Source organism: Elephas maximus, chromosome 4, assembly GCF_024166365.1.
Source record: "Elephas maximus indicus isolate mEleMax1 chromosome 4, mEleMax1 primary haplotype, whole genome shotgun sequence".
Classification (NCBI taxonomy): Eukaryota; Metazoa; Chordata; class Mammalia; order Proboscidea; family Elephantidae; genus Elephas; species Elephas maximus.
This window is the reverse complement of record NC_064822.1, coordinates 55682306-55707894: the sequence shown is the minus strand read 5'-3', so window position 1 is coordinate 55707894 and position 25589 is coordinate 55682306. Positions and strand designations below refer to the sequence as shown.

General features: G+C 45.7%; 1 protein-coding gene across 2 annotated transcripts; it reads right to left on the bottom strand.

The window, feature by feature from the left end:
- Nucleotides 1-1084: 1084 nt before the first annotated feature.
- On the bottom strand, nucleotides 1085-24703 carry HDHD5 (haloacid dehalogenase like hydrolase domain containing 5). 2 transcript variants are annotated; one of them, XM_049882136.1, is made up of 8 exons: nucleotides 24562-24703; nucleotides 14505-14708; nucleotides 13321-13433; nucleotides 11581-11674; nucleotides 8337-8370; nucleotides 6543-6717; nucleotides 4479-4667; nucleotides 1092-4294 (listed from the first exon to the last, which is right to left on the bottom strand). In XM_049882136.1, exons 1-8 carry the CDS (start codon nucleotides 24685-24687, stop codon nucleotides 3961-3963), a joined length of 1269 nt encoding a protein of 422 aa, XP_049738093.1. In that variant the 5' UTR covers nucleotides 24688-24703; the 3' UTR covers nucleotides 1092-3960. The 2 variants fall into 2 exon arrangements, with proteins under 2 accessions (XP_049738094.1, XP_049738093.1); XM_049882137.1 differs by lacking the exon at nucleotides 4479-4667 and having other exon boundaries at nucleotides 1085-4294.
- Nucleotides 24704-25589: the final 886 nt, after the last annotated feature.

Genomic DNA, 25589 nt, shown 5'->3' with positions numbered 1-25589 from the left:
GGGGTGAGCTCCTGAGCCCTTGATGACGTCTCTGAACTGCCTCCCCAGTCCTAATATGCCCACCTCTGAACTTTTGTTGCTTACAAAAATAACCTATTTTTTCAAGCCACTGTTGTCAGATTTCTGTTATAAGCAGTGAATGCAATCCTGTTGACACAGTACTAACAATAGCTCATTTATCTCTCATATAACTCTACGAAGTCGATACTGGGAACATCAATTTTACAGATCAGATGAGAAAACCAAGGTTTAGAGAAGTGAAAGAAGTTGCCTAAGGCTATATAGCTAGTGAGCTAATCAGAGCCGAGATTCATTCCAGGTCTGTTTGCCTCCCAGGCCTATAGTCTTTTCACTTTTGCCATACTACCTAATGGGGAAAAAGAACAAAAAGCCGAGTTTGTGTCTAAGGACCCTCTAGGAGGACTTGTGGGATCCCCAGGGGCCATTTATTCACACTGACTGAACTGTGCCCGTGCCAGGCATGTCAGTGTGGGGTCGGGTATAAGGGTCAATCACTATGGACAGAGTCCATGTAGCTTATCGTGCAGCAGAAAACACAGAATAAACAAATACAGATCACGGCCAATAAGGACTACGGAAAAAAATAAAGCAAAATGAGGGGGATTGCCAGTTGCCGTGGAGCTGACTCCGACTCACAGCGGCCCTGCGCGTGTCAGAGCAGAAGTGTGCTCCCCAGGGTTCTCTGCGGCTGTTTGCCTGCAATCAGATCGCCGGAGCTTTCTTCTGAGGTGCCTCCGAGTGAACTCAAACGTCCAACTTTTCTGTTAGGAGCTGAGCACGTTAACCACTTGCACCACCCACAGACTCTGTAAGGGGAGGAGGAGTGCTACTTTTCACAGGAAGTTAAGTCTCTCTGTGGTGACATGTCTCCTGGGCCTTTAAGAGGCTATGAAGTGAATATGCACACCCATGTTTATTGCAGCTCTGTTTACAATAGCAAAAAGCTGGAAGCAACCAAGGTGTCCATCAACGGATGAATGGGTAAATAAATTGTGGTATATTCACACGATGGAATACTACGCATCAATAAACAACAGTGACGAATCTGTGACTCAAACATTTCATAACATGGAGGAATCTGGAAGGCATTATGCTGAGCAAAATTAGTCAGAGGCAAAAGGACAAATATTGTATAAGACCACTATTATAAGATCTTGAGAAACAGAAAAAACGGAGAAGAACACATACTTTTGTGGTTACGAGGCGGGGAGGAAGGGAGGGAGGGAGAGGGTTTTTTACTGATTAGTTAGTAGATAAGAACTACTTTAGGTGAAGGGAAGGACAACACTCAATACAGGGAAGGTCAGCTCAGCTGGACTGGACCAAAAGCAAAGAAGTTTCCGGGATAAACTGAATGCTTCAAAGGTCAGCGGAGCAAGGGCGGGGGTTTGGGGACTATGGCTTAAGGGGACTTCTAAGTCAATTGGCAAAATAATTCTATTATGAAAACATTCTGCATTCCACTTTGAAATGTGGCGTCTGGGGTCTTAAATGCTAACAAGTGGCCATCTAAGATGCATCAATTGGTCTCAACCCACCTGGATCAAAGGGGAATAAAGAACACCAAGGTCACACGATAACTATGAGCCCAAGAGACAGAAAGGGCCACATGAACCAGAGACTTACATCATCCTGAGACCAGAAGAACTAGTTGGTGCCCGGCCACAACTGATGACTGCCCTGACATGGAGCACAACAGAGAACCCCTGAGGGAGCAGGAGATCAGTGGGATGCAGACCCCAAATTCTCATAAAAAGACCAGACTTAATGGTCTGACACTAGAGGAATCCCGGCGGTCATGGTCCCTAAAACTTCCGTTGGCCCAGGACAGGAACCATTCCCGAAGACAACTCATCAGACATGGAATGGACTGGACAATGGGTTGGAGAGAGATGCTGATAAAGAATGAGCTACTTGTATCAGTTGGACACTTGAGACTGTGTTGGCATCTCCTGTCTGGAGGGGAGATAGGAGGGTACAGAGGGTTAGAAACTGGCAAAATTGTCACGAAAGGAGAGACTGGACGGGCTGACTCATTAGGGGGAGAGTAAGTGGGAGTATGGAGTAAGGTGCATATAAGCTTGTATGTGACAGACTGACTTGATTTGTAAACGTTCACTTAAAGCTCAATAAAAATTATTAAAAAAAAAAAAAAAAGGAAGCTATGAAGTGAGCCCATGTGGACATTAGGAGTGAGGAACTGGAAGCGCAGAGGCCCCAGCAGGAGTGTGTACGGTGCGTCAAGGAACAGCAAGGTGGCCAGCGCGGCTGGTGTGAACTGATCCACGGAGAAAGCAGCAGGTGAGGTCTGTGGATGCAGAGGCCTTTGAGTTGAGGTTAGGAATTTTGGCTTTTACTCTGAGATGGGAAGTCACAGGAGGGTTATGATGAGAGAATAAACATGATCTGACTTATAGAGGCCCATGAGTGAAGAAGAAATGGGGAGGACAGAGGGAAGGGACAGTGGTCAGACTCTGGATATACTCTGAAGGCAAAGCTGACGGGATTTGCTAAAGGACTGGATGTGGGATATGAGAGGGAGAGAGAAGACAAGGGATGACTCCAAGTACTTGGCCTAGGCAATGAGGAGGAAGGAGTGACTACTGCCTAAATTGGGAAAGGCTGCAGGACAAACTGGATTGTGCTCGGGATACTGGAAGAGTAGGACTGGGGTGTTTGCTTTTGGACGTTGTAAGTTCTGATAGAGTGAGTGGAGATAACAAGAGGCCCAAGGACTGGGCCTCTCCTCCTGCATGATCACCAGCTCATGAGGCAGAGCCATCTCCAAGAGGACACAGTTCATCACTCCCTCCTTCACTCAGCTTCCAGGACACCAGCCCTCGAGGCTCCTCCTGTTTCACTGGCCGCTCTTTCACAAGCTCCTTTGCTCCCTCACCTCTAAACTACTTTGCACCCAAAAAAGAGATGTCGAGAAGTCAGTCAGATATAACAAAGTAAAGAGGGGAGGGAGTTTGTGTCAAATGCAACTGAATGAGTAAGATGAGGGTAAGAACTGACGAAGGGACTTGGCAATACTGAGGTCATGGATGACACAGACAAAAGAAAAAATGGAATTGGATTACATCTGGAGAAAGGGTTATAGGAACATACACATACTTTCTAGAGTCACCACACAAAAGCCCTTCCTTTAAAACAAGATAAAAAATGAGATTCCCCTTCTTCTCCACACCAGTTGCTAAGTATGCCAAAGCCTGGCTGTAAGTCATTTCTAGACAGACTCAGCTTCACAGCCCAGACTGGGTGTGGGTTTGGGGGTGGGAAGAAGAGGAGCAGAGATAAGAAGAGACGTCAGTCAGCACCTCGTGGGAGTGAAATGCCACAAGTCTCTCTGCCTCAAGGTCACCCGCAATGCTCACCCACTCTCCTTCCCCCGCAGGACTAGCAGTACCATCCAGAGCATCATAAGAGACAGAATAATGAATATTTATTATGATTATTTTAAGTTTAAAAAATAAGCCCCAAAGTCTCTGGGCAATAAACTAAAATACAGTAAAAAGCAGTATCTGAGTGTTAGCTACATGCCTTGCTGGCACGCAGTGGTTCCCTCAGTGTGGGCACAAGCCCGCTACAAAATTCCACATTATTCCACACTACCTCCTCTTTTTTCAGAAGTCCTTATACTGAAATGGGAAGGAAACTGAGGCACAGAGGTGAAGGGACTGGCCTGAGGTCAGACTGCCAGGAGAGGCAGAGCGGGAACTGGGTCCAGGAAATCCTGGTAATTCTACCCAAAATGCCATTCAGGGTACATTTCCATGGCTACTGCTTAGCAGGTAAAATGCCATTGTCTTCTTCCAAGTGACCAGTAATGTGACCCTCCTGAGGCAGCAGGGGGGTGGGGAAAGGGAGCCAGGTTGACTTAAGAACCAGATTCAACACCGCCTCCAGGCTCCCCTTGCCTCCACTGCCCAGCCCTCACTACAAAGCCCAGCCCTCCTTGCGGAAAACCAGCTGCACAGCCTCATCCACGTCGTTCACAATGTGGGATGGCTCCATAAGCCCTGGACTGAAGCTGAAGTCCCGGTGCCCGTGGAATGGAGGTTCCTCCCTGCCCTGGGCAGGCTCCACTGTCTCCGGGTCCTTGGGGCGGTACACGCCAGTGCACACGAGGATGGAGGCGCAGCTCTGAGTTGCGGATGGCCGCTGCTTCTTCAGACCACAGGCTCCTAGCTCCCCTGTCCCTTCGCGCTTTGCCATCTGCAGGTACTGGTGGAACAGGTTGGCACCGTAGACATCAGACATAGGGTTATCACTGGCAGGGCAGCCATACCGGCAAAGGAGAAAAGATAACCCAAGTTCAGTATTGCAAGGCAGACAGCAGAGAATGACTTTGGGGGTTGGGTGTGACTTGGATATTGGAAAACTAGGGTGAGAGCAGATAGGGGGAAAGGAAGGGGAAGCTGTGAAAGGGATGGAGAAGACAGAGTAGAGCTTACCCTACAGCATACAGTTTCTGGATGGGGGCGGCCCAACCCCGCCTCTCCGCCTGCTGCCCGATCAGGTCCTCTGCATACTGGTAAGTGAGGATGCTGGGTTTGCCTGTCAGGCCCTCATATCTCAGTTCTTGGCCTGTGACTTTCTGGTAAATGGTCTCCAGGCACAGGAGAAAGGTGCCGTGGCCAAACCTGCCAGAGAAGACAGCTCAGCAGCTCAGCCTTCCCTCTCCCTGGGCTCTTCTAGGCCACACACCTTTCTATGAGAACTATCTGTGCATACTGACCTTTTACTCCTGGGCCCTGGTGGTAATGGATCAAAGTTAAAATGATTTTAATAAGCAGAGCTAACATTTATTGAACATTTGCTAGTACCAGGCACTGTTCTAGCACTAGAGACAGCATATCACAGTTAACTCTCAGAAAAGCCCTATGAGACAGATACTATGACCCTCGTTTTACAACAGAGGCATAGAGATTAAGTAACTCGCCCAAGGTGGTAAAGTTAGGATTCCAACTCAGGCAGTCTGGCTCCCGAAACTTGATGCTTATATTCTGCTTTAGATTTGTGGCCAACTATGGTTGCCATTCTCCCTCTTTCTTAGTGCCAATTTTCAGCTGAGCACATTGCCACTAGGCATAAAAGGACACGTTCCCTTGCCTCCCTTGCAGCTACATGTGCTCATCTGACTAAACTACAAATAGCCAACGAAAGCAGAAGTGTTGGGCTGACTCCTAGGAAGTATCCTTCTCCGCCTTCCCCTACTCCCTGCTTTCTGGAATGCTGATATGATGGCTGGATTTTGGCAGCTATTTTGGGTTATGCAGTAAAGGTGTTAAGGACTGCACGAGAAGGAAGACAAATGGTGCCTGTGTCCCTGACATGGTGGAACCTCACGGAAGCACTGAACTGCCTACCCCAGAGTTCTTTTACATGAGAAAGAGATAAAATTCTATCTTATTTAAGACACTTTCGTTTTGCGTTTTCTTCCCCTGTAGCTAAACCAAATCCTGACACTGTGCCATATTAAGGTTGTATTTCAGTGTCACTTATATCGAGAATTCTATTTCCAACTTTTACATTACTGAGTGAAAAATTAATCTCAAATCTGGTTTGTAAACTGAAATCTGCCCCTTACTATTCAGTTCGCAGCCTACATAGCCACCCCCGCCTTCACCTAGTGTCAACATACCCTAACTTTAAAAACACTTCAGCAAAAATACCTAACCTTGAGCTGCAGAGATATACTTTAAAAGTGACAAGAAAGACACCATAATCCCCAATCTCTTTGGGGTTGCTGAGTCACGTGGTTAGAGGCGGTACTGGGCCCTGAGCGCCCTCTGTTGATCGGTTGTGCACACAGCTCGCTGGGAGTCAGTGGCAGGGTGACAAGGACTCTAGACTTTGGCCTTGGAGATAAGAACAGTCAAACAGGACACAGCAACTGTCAGCTGGCTGTCTAGTAATGACCTTGAGGGCTAGAACAAACAGCTGTATACCTGTGCTCAGCCCCAGCAAAGGGCGGGACAGAAGATGTCCACACAACTAGGCTGGGAGTGGAGGCCTTCTCAATACCTCCACGCCTCTGAGAAAGTCACTTGTCTATTCTGGGTCTCAGTTCTCTGGTCTACACCATTATCAGAATAATCCTTGCTTTCCCCATCCCTACGTCTTCAAGATAAAAGGAAACGAAGAAGTGAAAGAACCAATGCTCCAGGTGGGGGCAAGGGGAGGACAGCAGCTGGATAACCTGTATCACTACCCCTCAGAAAGTAGCCACCTTCTGGCCTCCACTAGCTAAGATTCTGGAAGGCAAGGCTTGTGTTTTAAAAGTCACTTCAATACATCCTCAGCCTTTAGCCCAGTGCTCAGTAATCTGTGATTTTAGTTTAATAATATGTGAAGGGATCCCTGAAAGTCCTCCCAGAAGGCCAAGTTACCGTTGGCAGCTAGCAGGCCTCCCTAGGCAAGGGTCCGACCACCCAGAGTAACAGAATGGTGGGCAGTAACTGAAGGCCAGGCTGCCCCGCAGGCAGTGGGTCAAGCCAGGGACTCTGGGATCTCACCTGGGCATCTTGGCTTCAGCCATCCAAAGGAGGTCCATGTTGCTGGCCAGGACAGGGAGATGGGGGTAGGGGGCTGTGGCCAGACCAGTCCCAGGGTTCCCATTGCTGAGGAGGACGTCCATGATCAGCTGCAGGCTTGTCTCCCAGCGGACAGGCTCACCAAGGAGGAGCACTCCTTTAAAGGGCAAAGGCATAGGGGTGAGGGTTACAGGGCCCTGGCCTGCTCTCTGTGGTGGGCTGGACGAAGGCCCTAGGGAGACCAGCCAGTGCTACCCAACCACAAGCTCTTCACCCCATGGTGCACTCACCCTGGCAAGGGCTCGGCTCCCTGACCAGTCCTGAATAAGTGAAAGAGCCACTCACTCACCCGTTCACCCAAGATGAACAAAGCCCAAAAAGGTGCTTCCTAAGGGTTCTCATTTTAACTTGTGTCCACTGGTACTGCACAGAAAAGGTTTAAAAAAATAAGCCACCACAACAAGTCTTAGACTCCTTCCTCCTGTTGACGGCTGCTATCCCCCACCTCACCCCTGCGCACACTCAGCTAAAGGTTCACCTCCTTTAGTCACGTCTGAGCCCAGGGGCCAGTACAACCTGACGGTTATGAGAGGGGGCTGTAGAGTGATAGGAATCTGAGTTCAAACCCTGGCTCGGCCAATTTCCCTGTATGATCATGGGCAAGTATTTACCTTCTCTAAGCTTCAGTTTCCTTCATCATATAATAATAACACCTACTTATGGTGTTGGCATATACTATGGACTACCAAATCTGTCTTGGAAGAAGTACAGCCAGAGGGCTCTTCAGAAGTGAGGATGATGGAACTTCATCTCACATACTTTGGACATGTTATCAGGAGGGACCAGTCCCTGGAGAAGGACACCACGCATCAGTGAAAAACAGGAAAACCCTCAACGAGATGGACTGACACAGTGGCTGCAACAATGGGCTCAAACACAGCAATGATTGTGAGGATGGTGCAAGACTGGGCACTGTTTCTGTTGTACACAGGGTCATTATGAGAAGGAACTGATTGGACGGCACCTAACTACAACGACTTACAGAGTTATAAGGACAAAAATGAAAATAATAAAGCATTTAACCCAGTGCCAGACACATAGCAAGCACTCAACAAATGGGAGCTGCCATTATCAGCTACAAGCCCAGTGAAACGGACTAGATCAGCGGTTTTCAATGGGCAGTATTGCCCCCTAGGGAGATAAGTTAAAAATTGGAAGATATACGCTAACTGTCACAATGACTGACACTGTTGGTGAGGATTGTGGGAGAGGGCTAGAAATACTACTCAGGAGAGTCCTGTACAGTGAAAAGCTGTTCCACGTCCTAAGAAGATTTACATGTCCCACTTAATATGTATGTAGCTATAATATTCATGGTGATTCTATGTTTGGGTGCAAACACTTTACTAAGCTTTAATAAGTGTGTACAGAGAAGTAATATTATCTACGGGTTTCATCTCAGAACAGTAAAGTGGACGTTACAATATTTTTGTTATACAAGGGGAGAACTGGATTTAATTGGGCAGAGAAACACTAGAGAAGATTACTTCTAGGCACCTTTCCATTCTAAGATTCTCTAAGCCTAGGTTCTTCTGGACTGATAAGTGAGCAACATGGGGAAGGAAACATTAACAGCTAGTATCTGAGGGAGGGAGGCAGATCCAAGACAGAACCTAGGTGTCCTGCCACCGAGTCCCACTTTTGCCACTCCACAGGCTGCAGGCCTGACAGAAGAGAGAGAAAACAGACACCACACCCACACAAGACCACATTTACCTTCAATGGCTGGGAAGTCGTTCCTCAGAAGGGGCTGCCAAGAGACAAAGAAGAGGCCCATCAACGCAATAGTCACCTTCCACTTCCAGGGAACTACACACCAGTTTCCCAGGGTGGGTGGGAGGAAAGACTCATTCCACACAGATCAAAAGCCATCCTCCATGGTCTAGTGCAAACGAAGGAAAAGCTGGACAGGACCGAGGAATAAGATTCACAAAGAAGGTGAAAAGAGAATGATGAGGCTGGTTACAGAACAGGCTGAGGAATACCACACAGGAAAGTCAGCCAGGAGAAAGGGCTGGTCAGCCGTCCTCTTCCAGCAAGAATAGGATGCAAGACATGGGCCAAGTGAGAGTCTAGAATCAGGTAGGTAAAGATGAAAGTGAGCCTATGGAGAAAAAGAAGGCCATCAGGGCATGGTGGATCATTTCCCTTGATGTCAGTTTAGAAGGCAGGAACCTCTTGGAATTCATTCCTTCCCCAGGTTATTATAGTCTTGGCTCTGCCACTAAGCAGCCATGTGACCTGAAGTAAGTCACTCCCCCGTGTGATGCACGGTCTTCATTTCAGGGAACTGGGGTTCTCTGACATCTGTTCCAACTCTGGTATTCTGGTTCTCCACATAATTTGCAGGGTTCCAAGGCAAAGATTTCAAAGGGGACTAAGTGCTGGATTCAGTCAGAAAGCTCTGGAGGAAGAGGAACTTAAACTAAATAAATACAATTAAGCTTGTCTGTCTGCAATAGTATTTCACCACATTTTAAGGGTGATCTGACTTAAAATATAGGCTATGTGATATATATAAAGTTCACATGAGGGAGAGGAGGGTTAGGGGGCACCTCAAAGAAATCCTTTATAAGGTACAAAAGTAAGGATCAGTGAGCGGTCCTGTGGCTGCTATCAGAAGAGACAGGAAATCAAGCCAGTGGTTTCAAATATGAGCCAAACTCAAAAAGCACAAAGGTGGTTACTCAGAATTGCCAGTTTTGTTTTGTTTTGTTTTTTAACAAACAAGCTGTTTCTCACAAGCACAACTGTTTGTAGCATGCTTCAGGATAAAGTACCAACAGCAATTACTTTAACAAAGGTTAATGGTCTCCCAAACAGCACTGGGGAAGCTGGCTAGTAAAATATAAAACTCCTAATGAGAAGAGGTGGAGCCCTGGTGGGGCAACGGTTAAAGGCTTGGCTGCTAACTGAAGGTCGGCTGTTCAAACCCACTATTGGCTCCAGAAGAAAAGACTTGGTGATCTGCTCCCATAAAGATTACAGCCTATAACAGATACACAAGGAAATGCTCACGATCATTAGCTATTACAGAAATGCAAATCGAAAACTACAATCAGGTACCATCTCACCCCAACAAGGCTGACATTAATCCAAAAAACACAAAATAATAAATGTTGCAGACATTGTGGAGAGGCTGGAACACTTATACACCGCTGGGAGGAATGTAAAATGGTACAATCAATTTGGAAATCAATTTGGCGATTCTTTAAAAAGCTAGAACTAGAACTACCATATGATCCAGCAATCCCACTACGAATATATCCCAGAGAAATAAGAGCCCTCACACGAACAGGTATATGCACACCCACGTTCACTGCAGCACTGTTTACAGGAGCAAAAAGATGGAAGCAACCAAGATGCCCATCAACAGATGAATGGATAAATAAATTATGGTATATTCACACAATGGAATAGTACACAACGATTAAGAACAACGATGAATCACTCAAACATTTCATAACATGGAGGAATCTGGAAGGCATTATGCTGAGGGAAATTAGTCACTTGCAAAAGGACAAATATTGTATAAGACCACTATTATAAGAACTCAAGATTAAGTTTAAACACAGAAGAAAATATTCTTTGATGGTTACTATGGTGGGGAGAGAGGGAGGGAGAGGGGAATTCACTAATTAGATAGTAGATAAGAACTATTTTAGATGAAGGGAAAGACAACACACAATATAGGAGAGGTCAGCACAATTGGACTAAGCCAAAAGTAAAGAAGTTTCCTGAATACAACCAAACGCTCTGAAGGCCCGAGTAGCAGGGATGGAGGTCTGGGGACCATGGTTTCTGGGGACAGCTAGGTCAATTGGCATAACAAAATGTATTAAGAAAACATTCTACATCCCACTCTGGTGAATCCGTCTGGGGTCTCCAACACTAGCAAGTGGCCATCTAAGATGCATCAACTGGTCTCCACTCACCTGGAGCAAAGGAAAATGAAGAGCACCAAAGGCATAAGGTAAAGATGACCACAGGAGACAGAAAGGGCCACATAAACCAGAGACTACTTTAGTCCGAGACCAGAAGCACTAGATGGTGCCCGGCTACCACCAATGACTGCTCTGAAAGGGAACACAACAGAGAATCCCTGATGGAGCAGGAGAACAGTGGGATGCACATCTCAAATTCTCCTAGAAAGACCAGACTTAATGGTCTGAATGAGACTACAGCGACCCTGGAGGTCACGGTCCCCGGACCCTCTGTTAGCCCGAGACTGGAACCATTCCCAAAGCCAACTCTTCAGATAGGGATTGGTCTGGACTATAAGACAGAAAATGATACTGATGAAGAGTGAGCTTCTTGGCTCAAGTAGACACATGAGACTATGTGTGCGACTCCTGTCTGGAGGCGAGACAAGAAGGCAGAGGGCGACAGGAGCTGGATGAATGGACATAGGGAATACAGAGTGGAGAGGAGGAGTGTGCTGTCTTATTAGGGGGATACCAGTTAGGAGAACATAACAAGGTGTATATAAGTTTTTGTATGGTAGACTGACTTGATTTGTAAACTTCCACTGAAAGCATAATCAATCAAAAAGTGTTAAAAAGAAAAAGATTATAGCCTAGGAAACCCTGTGGCATGGTTCCACTCTGTCACACAGGGTTGCTGAGTCGAAAATCAACTTGACAACACACAACAACAACACACAATGGGAAGAGATGCTGGGGCTCAAGAAGGGGTTATTAGCTAACTACAACTGTGCAGAAAGGAATGGGCTTAGGAGGCTGTTGCTGCTCTTGGTCATTCTTACACACCCTGGGATCAAAGTCCTAGGCCAGATGTATCTCTCCAGGAAGGCGTCCCTGCAGAAGCACAGACAAAACACAGCTCTAAGTGGGAGAGGCTGCAAGGTAAGCCAACGCAGGGAACACAAGGGCAGAAGTGAACACAGAGGCCCTGGAGCGATGCAAACTGGTGGCATGACCCAATCTGTGCCCCGTATTACCGTGGTCTTCGGCCGCCGCTCGAGATCAACCATGTCAAGCACGGGGAAAGCCATTCGCAGCTCGTCCACAGTAACCACATTCCGGAAGCCGAGTCTACAGCAAGATCAGGTAAGCAAAGCTGGACAGTTCTGGGAGCAGACGCTTTTCTGAAGGCGTCAAATCACAAGTGAGGGGAACTAGACCCAGTTCTGACCAAACCAGACCACCCAACCCCAGGCAGGAGGGAACCAATCAGGGCCCCAACAGAGTCCAGTGAGGATGACACAAATCCTAACGGTGGGAAGGGCAGGTGTGACTGCTCAGGCAGTGTGGAGATGAGCGACTCCAGGGCACTCCACCAGCAGCCACCCAACGCTTGCTGGTGCCAGGTCTTATGCTAGGCACTACTGGGGACACAAAGACCACCAGAGCCTCTCACACTCAAGGTGCTTAAACCTGCCCAGAGACCATTGCAAGGCTGCTCTGTAAGTAGCTGCTGCTGAGCGCTGGAGGAATTCAAAGAGCAGACTCCTCAGGGGGCTGAGTAGTTGCCCAACGAGTCAAAGGGAGGGCTGACCTGAGCTGAATCTTGTAAGGATGTACTAGATTCAGCAAGGAAGTGGGGCCCCAGGGAGGGACATGCCAGCTCCAGACTTATCTCCTCTAAGACCTGCCTCTATTTTCCCATCCTCAGTTCCAATTTATAATCTTAACAGAGCATGGCTTCAGATCACTCTGAAAACGAATCTCCCCAAAGTGATGCTTCCATCAGATGCTTCCACTGACTCCCCAGCTCTCAAAGAAATGTCACACTCTTTGGGTTTACTTCCAAGGCTCCCCACCCCCTTGGTACCGCCATTCCTGTTCTCTTATTCCCCATCCTACCCCATTCCAACCTCCTGCTCCAGGTTTCTGGGCTCCTCACCATCCCTTCTCTTTCCAGCCTCCATAGCTACATGAATGCTATTTCCCCTGCCTGTAAAACCTCAACCATCTCCGGTGGCACAGTTGTACCTTTCTATGAAGCTACAGCCAATTCCTACCCTGGGACAGTCCTCAGAACACCTGTGACACTTAAACTCACACCACTCTTTTTAGCCTTCAATCATATGCCATCTTCAGTATCCCTCTATCGTTCTGAGGTGTGTTATTCTTGCCTCCTCGAGTGTGACTGAGCCCTTATCTTAGCGTATCCCCCTTCAGCAGCGTGCAGCACAGCGCCAGCACGCAGGAAGTGCTCCGCACGGGTTTGCTGAACGAACGAATGAATAAACTGCTTGAAAACAGGGACCAAGTCAGTCCTGTGCTTCCTGAGCATACGCAGTCAAAGAGATGAGTTCGCTGTAGATACTTAGTTAATGTTGGCTGATAAGCTGACTGAGCACCCCACGGAAGGGGGCTAGAACAATGGTTCCAGAGCCTAGTTCCACCAGAATCATTTGGACAGGTGTTTTTTGTTGTTGGTTTGTTTTTAAATACAGATTACAGACCTTTGACCCATACCTAGTGAAACAAGACTCTCCAGGGGTAAGGCCCGGGAATCTGTATTTGCAAACTTCCCAGAAGATTCTGACGCAGGGGTATGTGGACTGGCTTCTGGAAACCACACATCACAGGTCTGACAGAACCTGGGAGCTGTCCTCCCTCCCAGGAACCCACCACATATCCCCAGAGTCCCTGGCCCTCTGTGCCCAACTCCCTCCTATGGCCCCAGTACCACCCCTTCCTCTTCACCAGAGTGAGAATCACCAAAAGGATACGCTCGGGCATTTTCCACCAGAGGTCCCTGCCCAGACACTAGCATCCGCTTCCCGTGGAACTGTGAGAAGAGCTTCAGGGGGCTGTGAGAGAGAATAACTTGGTCGGGATCCACCTGTGGGGATAGTCAAAGACAGAGAGGGGCAGAGGAAGACACAATTGTTGAGGGACAATAATGCAGACACAGGTAGCAGGTTCTCTTACCTACAAAGGGGGAAAAAAAAAGGCTGCTCAGAAAGAGAGGGAAAAAGCCCTTTCTGCCACCAAACAGGTGAAAGAAGAACTTCTCTAATTGGGTTCTTGCCACATAAAACAGGAAATGCCTTCAGATGTGGGTTCTGACCAATCCTGTTTGCTCAGCTCCCTCGTGTCCCTAGCTTTCTTAATACGCCACCTGAGAACAGTGGGTTGTATGTTCTTGGTCACTGTCACAGAAATCTGCCTTTGAGTTTGATTTTTTGTTTACAGTTCTACTTAAACACTTAGCTTTTTAACACTTAAACTAACTCCAACAATGCAGCCTTTACTTAGGATGTTTTTGGAACGCTCTCTGGAAAGCACAGAGTTTTCTTCCTTTACACGCTGTGTTAGTCCCCATACAGTATCACCCAGTCAATCAGCCACCCTATTAACCTCTTGGTTCTAAAGGACTCCTTCCAAAAACTAAATCTGCCCTTAAAAAACAAGAATATGTCAATGCTGGAATGGGGTGTAGAGTTGCGAGTGGGTGAAGAGGGACTGCTTTTGGAGGACAGCACTTGGACGTGTACACATCTTATGTATGAAAAACAAGGTGTGCTACTTCAAATCTCACCTGGTATGTACGTGAAGATTTAGACAATCGTGACTGCTGCTTTCAGGAGCTGACAACGCAAAAGAGTCACCCCTGATGCCCAGAAGAAATGGATACTGTAGCACAGAACTGCCATATACACGGGCAGGAATTTTGCACTCTCCTACGTATATGAAAAAATGACCTACAGATATGGCTCTGCTCATGAGGCTGGGCTTGAATTTCAAGTTACGTTTCCAGCAGGGTTGAAAGATTTGTACTGACCAACCGGCCATGGCCTAGGGCTCATCAATACTGTACCCCGACAAAAGGAAGGGGACTTAGTCAGGGGCAAGTAGGGGTTCCTTTGGGAGTCAAGTCCTTGGGCTCCCATGCCTGTGGCTACCTCCTTACCTTGAACCCAAAGAGTGATGACAGCTCCTGGGCTTTGCCATGTTGTAAGATGTTCCCAGCATTGGTGACAAAGACCACGGGCACCCGCACCTGCCCCTGGGAGTTCACCAGCCTGCGGAACGCCTCCAGAGCGGCGGGGATCACCCTGTGGCCCCGCACTAGCACACCATCGATGTCCAAGAGGAACCCAAAAGTGGGTGGGCTCTGCACGAGGGCAAGAGAAGAGAATCACCACTGCATGCACCACGGTACAAGAGGGGAGGAAAGAGAAAGAAACAACCCTTACAACAGAGGCTCACATTATGCTCAGGTCACCCAGGGCCTTCAAAAACTACATCAGAAAGCAGCAAACAAACAAAAAAATGAGACATGGTATTTCTGATACGGCAAATCCATCTGTAACAAGGAATTTTTCCTTTTTCCTTTCGTAAGCATAAAACTTTTCTGTTAAAATTTTATATAATTGGTGTAATGCATATTTTAAACTGGAAAATAGAGAAATTAAAAGAAAACATAATCCCAGCACTTTAACACAACCAATTAATATTTTCCTTTTTTTCTAGTCATGTTGTTTACATAGCTACAACTATATATATGCAACTCTGCATCTTGTTCTTTTTGCTTAACACATCATAAGCACTTTTATGTTACAATAGTCTTTATGTTGTTAAACTGTTGTGGAGTGCTGAGTCCATTCCGACTCACAGTGATCCCATGTGACACAGCAGAACCGCCCCATAGGATTTTCTAGGCTGTAACCTCTATAGAAGCAGATCGTCAGGTGTTTCTCCCACAGAGCCACTGCGTGGGTTCAAACCACCAACCTTTTGATTAGCAGCCAAGTGCTTAGCCATTGTACCCCCAGGCTCCTTACAGTCTTTATAAAAAAAAATAAAAATTTCAGACTTTAAACTTTTTGTTTTAGTACAACACACAATTTAAAAAAAGAAAACTCAACCACCACAGAGGATATAGTTTTTTTTTTTTTTAAGTTTATTGCCTTTCTTCCACCTATTCCTATCCTATTCTCTGTCTTGTATATTTTTCCAGAAACTTCTTATGGCTATACAATATGTAATTTTTTATCTTTTAAGTATACACGCAAAATGAAATCATGTCGTACATTTTTCTCCCATCTTATCTTTTTTAGTTGCCATCTCTTGGTCATCTCTCCATATCAATACATAATAGCTCCACCTCCTCAATGTCACTTCGGGCTACATAATATTCTGAGCGAATAATCCATTAATATTATGTTTTCCCTATTTTGGACATTTAGGTTTTCCACACTTTTACTACTACAAATAATGCCATAAGGAACATCTTCCTGCAGACTGATTCTTCCATATTGTGAATTTTTCCTTAGGCTAAACTCTTAAAAGTAGAAGTAACAAGTCAAAGAGCATAAACACTTTGATGACACAACACCTATTGACAAATTGCTTTCAAAAACATATCAACTCACATGGCCACTGGCAAAGTACTACTTTCCCTTCACCCTTGCCAATACTGGATTTTCACATATATCAAATATTTTAAACATTTAAAAAATGGTATCTCATCTCAATCTGCATTTCCTGGATTCATAAAGTTGAACACTTTTTTTTTTTTTTTAATTTATACTATTTCCTATTTTGTAAACTGCTTGTTAACCTAAAGGGCGCCTTCCAATTGTCAAAAAAAAAAAAAAAAGTCTACCACATAAACCAGAGACTACATCAGCCTAAGACCAGAAGAACTAGATGGTACCCGGCTACAACCGATGACTGCCCTACGGGGAACACAATAAAGAACCCCTGAGGCAACAGGAGAGCAGTGGGATGCAGACCCCAAATTCCTGTAAAAAGACCAGACATAATGGCCTGAGACTAGAATGACCCCAGAAGTCATGATCCCCAGACCTTCTATTAGCCCAAGACAGGAACCATTCCTAAAGCTAACTCTTCAGACAGGGATTGGACTGGACTATGGGATAGACAATGATACTGGTGAAGAATGAGCTTCTTGGATCAAATAGACACATGAGACTATGTTGGCATCTCCTATCTGAAAGCGAGATGAGAGGGTAGAGTGGGTCAGAAGCTGGCCAAATGGACACGAAAAGAGAGAAGGGAAGAAGTGTGCTGTCTCATTAGAGGGGAGCAATAAGGAGTACATAGCAAGGTATTTATAAATTTTTGTATGAAAGTCTGACTTGATTTGTAAACTTTCACTTAAAGCACAATAAAAATTAAATATATATGTGTACTAAAAAAAAAACAAAAACAAAAAACTAACCTAACCTGTTTCTATTTTTCTTTGTGGGTACCAGCTAAGTGAAGTCATTCAGCTAACATTTATCGCATACACCAATGCTATGCACAGGAATCTGTAAGGAGCATCCCAAAACACAGCTCCAGCCTCTCGTTTCTTAGCTGGAATGGCTGAACCAGCAACAGGGCAGCTGCCAGTCTAGGAAACAAATAAACCCACTAAAATGCAGCATTTTAGCAAGTGCAAATTAATTCTAAGTACTTAAGTTCTGAACAAATAAGCAGAATTAAACAGAGGTCCTTTCTTAGAAGAAAACTGTAAGCTAGGTATTGAATGAGTTACGTATGTGCCTTCATTTAACAATCTCTACTATAAGCCCAATCAGTAGCAGAGTAGATAAGCAGGACAGACACGGCCCTCCCTTCACAGTCAACGGGGATGACAATTAAACAAGCAAGCCCGGAAGAGTATACACTGAGTGCTACAGGAAGAGATGAGGCAAGGTGTTGTTAGGTGCCATCGAGCCATAGCAACCCTTTGTACAAAAGAATGAAACACCGCCCAGTCCTGCACCATCTTCACAATCATTGCTGTGTTTGAGCCCATTGTTGTAGCCACTGTGTCAATCCATCTCATTGAGGGTCTTCCTCTTTTTTGCTGACACTCTACTTTACCAGGCATGATGTCCTTCTCCAGGGACTGGTTCCTCTTGATAACATGTCCAAAGTACATGAAACGAAGTCTCACCATCCTCGTTTCTAAGGAGTATTCTGGCTGTACTCCTTCCAAGACAGATTGTTAGTTTTTCTGGCAATCCACAGTATATTCAATATTCTTTGCCAATACCATAATTCGAAGGCATCAATTCTTTTTCAGTCTTCCTTATTCATTGTCCAGCTTTCACATGAATATGAGGTAAAAGCATATGCTGCCTCCATGAGCGTTGACTGTAGGTCCTTAATGACTTCAATGCTTTTTCCATTTATCATGGTGTTGCTTATTGGTCCAGATGTGAGGATTTTTTTTTTATGTTGAGGTATAATCCATACTGAAGGCTGTGCATCTTTGATCTTCATCAATAAGTGCTTCAAGTCTTTACTTTCAGCAAGCAAGGTTGTGCCATCTGCATATCACAGGTTGTTAATGAGTCTTCCTCCAATCCTGATGCTGTGTTCTTCTTCATATAGTCTAGCTTCTCAATTTGCTCAGCATACAGATTGAATAAGTATGGTAAAAAAAATACATCCCTGACGCACACCTTCCCTGATTTTAAACCACATGGTAACCCCTTGTTCTGTTCAAATGACTGCCTCTTGGTCTGTGCACAGGGCACAATTAAGTGCTCTGGAATTCCCATTCCTCAAAATTTTATCCATAATTTGTTAGGATCCACACATTTGAATGCCTTTGCATAGTCAATAAAACACAGGCTATAAAGGAGCCCTGGCGGCGCAGTGGTTAAATGTTCAGCTGCTAAATGAAAGGTCGGCGGTTTGAACCCACCAGCCACTCCGAGGGAGAAAGATGTGGCAGTCTGCTTCCATAAAGATTACCGCCTTGGAAACCCTATGGGGCAGTTCTACTCTGTCCTGTTGGGCCACTGAGTCAGAATTGCTTGGTGGCAACACGTTTAGGGGGCTATAAGAGCCTGCGGCAGGAATACCTAATCCATAGTGGGCATTACATGTCTCAAGGTCAATTTAAGGAGTTTGAAACAATAAAGCAGCATCATTAGACATGCACTGTAGAACAATTCTGGATGCAAAGAAATGGACTAAAGGGAATCAAGTAAGGTGGGGCCAGCTCGGTGCAATTATAGTCCAAGACAGAAAGGATGGTGGCTTTAACTAGGTTAGTAACAGCAGGAATAGAGAGAAAAGACAGATCGTATTTAGGAGGTAGAACAGCTAGGACTTGGTAACCATTCAGAAGCAGGGCTGAGGAGGAGGAGGAGCTACAGAAGGAATCTAGGGGGATGGATGGTGGTATCATTCACTGAGCTAAGGGCACTGGAGGGACAGCAGGTAGGCAGCCACAGAGGGCAGCAGATGAGTTCCACTTAAGACCTGTAGGACAAGCAAGAGGTGTCAGCACAGGAAGTAAGGTTCTGGAGGTGGAAATTTAGAAGGTCTCTGCTCTCAGAGAGCAGTTGCAAACCTGGGGGAGGGAGGAGAGCGTGTGAAGCACACACAGAGTAAGAACACACACAGAGTGAGAGCAAAAGTGGGGCTCACAGAAGGCGAGGAAGGACATGCCATTGAAGGATGGGCCATCTAAGGGCCACCAGCAAAAGACCAAGGAGCAGCTGCCAGTTTAAGAAGGAAAACCAAGAAGGTGCGGGTTCAAATGAGTCGAAATTTTATGTCCACGCAAAAACCTGCACATGAATGCTTAAAGCAGCCTTATTCATAACTGTTAAAAGAAAAAAAAAACTTGGAAGCAACCAAACTGTCCTTCGATAGGTGAATGGATAAACTGTTGTACATCCACACAATGGATTATTATTCAGTAATAAAAAGAAATGTGCTATCAAGCCATAAAAAGACAAGGAGGAAACTTCTTAAATACATACTGCTAAGTGAAAGACGACGGTCTGAAAAAGCTACATGCTGTATGATTCCAACTCTATGGACATTCTGGAAAAGGCAAAACTAAAGAGGCAATAAAAAGATGATTTGTATTTTTATCAATCTGAATTTCCCGGATTCGTAATGTTGAACAAGTGAATTTCCTGGATTCGTAATGTTGAACAAGTGAAGCACGTTTTTAGGACAGTTTTAAAATACAGTGCATACTGTTCTGTATGATACCGTAATGGTGGATAAATGATATTATGCACTTGTCAAAACCCACAGTACCGTACAACACAGTGAACCTTAATGTGAACCATGAACTTCAGTTAGTTAATAATAATGCATCAATAACAATTTTAACGAGTATACATTCAACTGGAATGGAACGCGAGATGGTAGTAACAGGAGAAACAGCGTGCAGTCAGAAGTCTATTAGAAAGAAACAAACAGAGCGAGAAAGAGAGACAGAGAAGGAAAGGAAAGGAAAAGAAAGAAAAGAAGGTATGGGGCTATGGGGTAAGGAAGCTGAGGGCTAAGTTTCTGGGCCAAGTAAAATAGGAACTGGGTGACTGTGGAGTAATGCCCACCTCCCTTCCACGGAACAAGGAAAACCACTAGGGACACAGCCTTCTGGCTCCTTCATGCTGGCGTGTGCCCAGAGCCTCCCAAACTGAGACAATGACAACTACAGTGCAGGCTGGGGGCAGGAAGGGACACTGAAAAAACAGGAGGAAGCAATTCAAACCAACAAAATATTGCTTTAACCACCAGAAAACAGAGCTGCCAGAGAGAAACTCATCAAGCCTCACATGCCAAGAAGGAAATGCCTAGAGAAACGATGCCTCTAACTCTTCGCTCCAAAGGCTGATCCTGTTGCACCCTAGGCCAGCAGTTTTTGTTTTTTTTTTTTCCTGGGGCTTGTGGGAGAGGTGGTTGAAGATAAACATTTGTAAAACACCTACCAAGTGCTGGGCACTGAGCTAGACACGTGACCAAGTATTTTGATTTAATCTGCACCAGCACTGTTGGGGTAGCTGTCATTATCTCCAATTGACAGCACTTAGTGAAACGTGCCTGGCATATACATGGTGCCCTACATATATTCACTGAATAATCTGATGGCACAAATAAGAAACCAGATTCAGAGAGAATAACCAGTCAAATGTCACCCCGTTCACAAGTGCTGGATTCAGGATTCAACCTCACATCCGTCAAAGAACAAAGCAGAGCTCCTTCAGCTGGCCCACAGCCTCCATGCGGGAAGAGGGAAGATGGAAGTGTGCAGCCCAGAGCAACTGAGAAATCCAGGAGATACCAGGTCCTCCTTGTCCAGAATGTTGCTTCTCACACCTCCTGCCAGCCTCCAGGCCGTTAGTTCCATTATTCTCTGTGCTCAATGCACCCATGCGCCCGATGGCCCTGAAGGACCACTGAAGCCCCTTCTTCTCTTCCTCAGTAAATTCCACTAGAATGCATGTCCTAACCTCAGACCCACGGATAGATTTCAGGGTGCCCGCAAAACCCCTTAAAAGCCCATGTGCATTTTTTCTGGGAATGGGAGCCTAGCATTCATCAGGTTTTATCATCTTATTCTTCTCAAAAAGAATCACTGCTACAAGGGTCTGAAGGGATGAGGAAGGTGTGGGGTTTGCCTTATACCTGCATACCTGGCACAGGTCCTCGACAAAGGTTGAATGGATGGTGAATGACCCAAAGAATGAATGGTTTAGTGTGAAATAAGGCAAACCTATTCCTTCAGGCACTTCTCAACCACTCTATCCCTTCCCAAGTAAAGAGCTGATGACTCTTAGAAGGTAAGTCCCTGGAGGTAAGGACTGTCATTTTAGCACATAGTTTGCCTTTTTTGTACAGTTATAGATACAGAGCATACCCTTCGGAACATTTACACTTAAAATTCATTTGCCCATAATTTTGAGACAATCAGAGACATTTTAATATGGACTAGATTCTAGGTGATATTAAGGAATTGCTATTAATGGTGCTAAGTATGATAATGGCATTGTGGTTATACTGAAAATGTCCTTTTTTTGAGGTTCACAATAAAGAATTTAGGGGTGAAATGACAAACATTAGGGACTTGTTTTAAAATCTTACAGCTACAAAAAAGGAGACAAAAGGAATAAGCTGAGTAAGTGTGGCAAAATACTAATAATTGCTGAATCTGAGAGATGAGTTATGAGATTCATATTGTTCTGTTACTGGATTTTTGAAAACTTACATAGTTAAAAAAAAAAAAAAAAAAACCCACCAGGCAGTGGCTAGGAAATTTAACACTACACAGCTTTAATGGTCTTAGTGGTCATATCCTAAACATTCCCGAGATTTGCTGTCTTGGAAATAAGAATCCACAGCTCCTGCTACTTAGGAGAGAAAGGTCAGGACAATTTAGCAATATTCTTAAAGTTTCCTCATCTATAGTGGGTAATCTCACAGCCCCAACCCTCAGTGAATACAGATGATCAGGTGCCCAGCAATGTAAAAAGTGAAGTGCTTAGAAATGAGGATAGATCTTGTTTTCTTTTTTTCTTTCATTTTATCCTCTTCTGTATCTGTATTCTGATTTTCCTTCTGTATTTGATTTTTCACTAGTCCTGGGTATTAGGGTCTGCTCCTCTAAGTATTTTTTTGTGGCCGTGATAAAATGTGTGGAGTTTTAAGATTAGTGTAACATGAAGGGACCACTAAGATGTTCCTTTGTGTTTCCGTTTCTTTCTTGAAGTTGGTTTTGTAGCAAGAATACCAACCATTACATGTACCGTACACTATTATTACAACTACTACCAAATTTGGGAGGACTTACTATGTGACAGTCACTAAGTAAAGTACTCCACCTATATTGTCTTATCTGTTCTCACAAAAATACTGTCTGGTAATATCCCCATTACACAGATGGGGAAACTGAAACTTAGAAAGCTAAGTAACTTGGCTTAAGTCACACAGCCAGTAAACAGTGTAGGCAGGATTCAATTCCTAAGCTGTTAATGTTAAAACGCTACACTATGCTGCATTCCTAACTGTTCGACTTAGTTCTACTCTATCAGAAAAGTCACTCAGAGATATCTCAGAACCTGCAAAGTTGCCAGAACAACACAACAATGATAGATGATAATAATTCTTTATATCATTTTTGTTTACCAAGTCCTTTTAGCAACATATTCTCATTCCATACTTCCAGGTTGGCCGCTTTTGGCTCTGTGACACTGACCAAGTCACTTAACTTCTCTGAACCTCAGCTGCTCCATATGTAAAATGACGACAGTGATAACAGAGCTGGTAAGAGCTCAGCCTCTGGCACCAAAATCTGGCTAGGTTCCAGATTCTGCCACTCACCAGCTGTGTGCCCTTGGGAAAGCTGCTTAATCTCTCTATGCCTCAGTTCCTATATCTATAAAAATGGAATAATAACAGTACTTCCCTCACAGAGTTATTATGAAGATTACATGAATTAATACACCCTCTCCTCACTTATCGACATGGTTAGGTTCTAAAGCCAGGTCATTATTTGAAATCAGTGCTATGGGAAAATGTAGCATGACTACATCATTACATAACAGCCAAACCACTGAGAATCATGGCCCAGCCAAGTTGACACACAATCTTAACCATCAGTGACAGCGTTACTCTCGCCTCGCACCTACTGTTCATTACTGCCAGACATATGTTGCTCATTACTGCCAGACATACATCATTAACATGCAAAACAGTCAGACAGTAGACTTATTACTATCGTCATAAATGCAAAATGTTGGACACTGAGGTAGTTAAGTAAGGAGAAGGTGTAATTGTGAAAGAATAGTGCCCGGCACAAAGTAAGTGGTATGTAGTTTTTATTTTATAATAAATAATTTGAAATACATTGGCCAGTTACTGTGAAAGCACTACATAAATGTATCACATACAGAAATTGTGCAAAGTGATCCTCTTTAAAGAAAAGTCAAAATGACTCCAGGGAAAGGGAGGGCCTCCGATTGGACTCACCAGGCTTAGTGTCCTGCCAGTTATCTTTCTGACCTGTCTGATCTTAGAAAAAGATCTTAAAACTTGACACCAAAAAAGACCAGACTTAATAGTTTGACTGAGGCTAGAAGGACCCCAGAAGTCATGGTCCCCAGACCTTCTGTTAGCCCAAGACAGGAACCATTCCCAAATCCAACTCTTCAGACAGGGATTGGACTGCACTGTAAGAAAAAATGATACTGGTGATGAGTGAGCCTCTTGGATCAACTAGACACATGAGATTATGTGGCAGCTCTTGTCTGGAGAGGAGATGTGAAGGCCAAGGGGGACAGAAGCTGGCTGAACGGACACGGAAATACAGGGTGGAGAGAAGGAGTGTGCTGTCTCATTAAGGGGAGAGCAAATAAGCATCTATAAAAAAAAAACCTATAGCAAGGTGTATATAAATTTTTCTATGAGAAACTGGCTTGATTTGTAAGCTTTCACTTAAAGCACAATAAAAATTAAAAAAAAAAAATCTTGACTCCAAGCTTCAGATTCCTTACTAGCACCAGGTCACACCTTCCTCCAAAGTTGTTGAGAGAATTCGATTTCCCTTAAGTACCTGGTACAAATTAGGGACCCTGTGCCAGCTCTCCTCTCTGTCCCCACACGCCCCTCAGATCTTCCCCTACACTCTCTGACACAACAGCTGCTCATTACAAGCAAGCCCACAGGCTAATGGGGCCAAAGTGAAAAGCTCGTGCGAAATCCTCATTCACCTCTGAGCTGTCCCGGGCAGGGTCCATCTCGAGTCCCCAACTCTTTTTAAAATGCAGTTGCAAATCATAACTAGCAAAGTCGTCAGCGTGAAAACCAAAGAGGAAGAACTGCTCAGAAGTCAATATTCGACGACAAAAAGAGGAACCAGGAAACCGCCAAGGAACTTTGGGGTTGGAAGCAGCATGACGCCAAGAAACCATCTCGGTGCGCGCTTTTTGGTTTGCTTTGGTAATTCTCTAACTGGAGTGACCTTTCTTCTAGAAGGAAAGCGCTGCAAATCCCCTGTAAGTCAAGAAGACACAGGGCGCGGCGGGCACTCTGGGGCTCCAGGAGAGAACGAAGTTTACTTGAGGTCAGTGGCCTGGAGAAGACCATTTTCTAGGAGGCCGGGGGGATGCCCGCGCAGCCGGCCGGACTCCCCTCCCTCACCGCAGCTCCGGGCCCACCCCCAGTACTGAGGACCAGCTCTGCCTGGACCGGGACGTTCTCACCTGAGCAGAGCCTACGGCGTAGCCCCTCCCCGGGCAGGGGCCCCGGAGCCCCGCGGCCGTGCGCGCCACCCGCCGCCAGGGCCCCCGCGCCGCCCGGACCGCCACGATCCAGCCGAGCGAAGCCATCCGGCTGCCCGTTGAACGCACGTGCGGACTGCGCCGGCCCGGGACCCGCGCGGCCGCCTCCGTACGCAGCCAATCGGCGGCCCGGGAGCGAGGGACAGGGCGGCGCCCGAAGCATCTCGGGAGTTGTAGTCTTTCTCCCTGCGTCCCAGGTGCGAACTCCGAGGGCGCGGTAGCTGACCCGGGGAGGGCGCTGAGCAGCGGAGCCAGGGAGAGAGCAGAACCGAGGAGGGTGCGGAGGGTGTTTGTCCCGAGGATCGAGGGGGCGCGGTTGGAGCGAAAAGGCACAAGGTCCAACTGCTTTCGTAGACGTAGACTTGGAATCAGTCAGTCGGAGTGTACTAACTGCACTGGGCACTTAAACTGTGCTGTCTCTGCGTACCTGTGGACTTCCTGGAATGTACGTTTCAGGCTGAAGTCCCAGCTGCTTCAACCCTCGGTGACTTTCAGGGTGGGGGTGGGGGCCTGTTTGGCGAGAACCAAACCTTGATTGCACGAAGAGGGTGAAAAGCAGACTTTTCTTTTGGTGTTCATGTTCCCTGAGTCCCAATCAAGGACTGCTCATTGGGTGCCAATTATTCATTCTTTCCTGCGTTCAGTGGATATTCCTTGAAGTCCTCCTTCCTATCCGGCTCTCCGTTAACGCCTGGGGAGACTATATACAAGAATAATGCCACCAAACTCACAGTTTGTAGGGAAGTTGAGTCAGGGCTATAATACAAAGCAGAAAATCAGTGTCTCCAGAGAGGTACAGATAATTAATGCAGCAACAGTTATTGTGCACAGCTGTGTGCTCGCCACCGTGCCAGCTCCTGGGGTAAATACAGAGATGAGTATGGAAAGAATGGGCTTTGGAAATTGAGAGGAAGGAGAGTACTCGTGTGGAGGCTCTGAGCAGGGTCTCA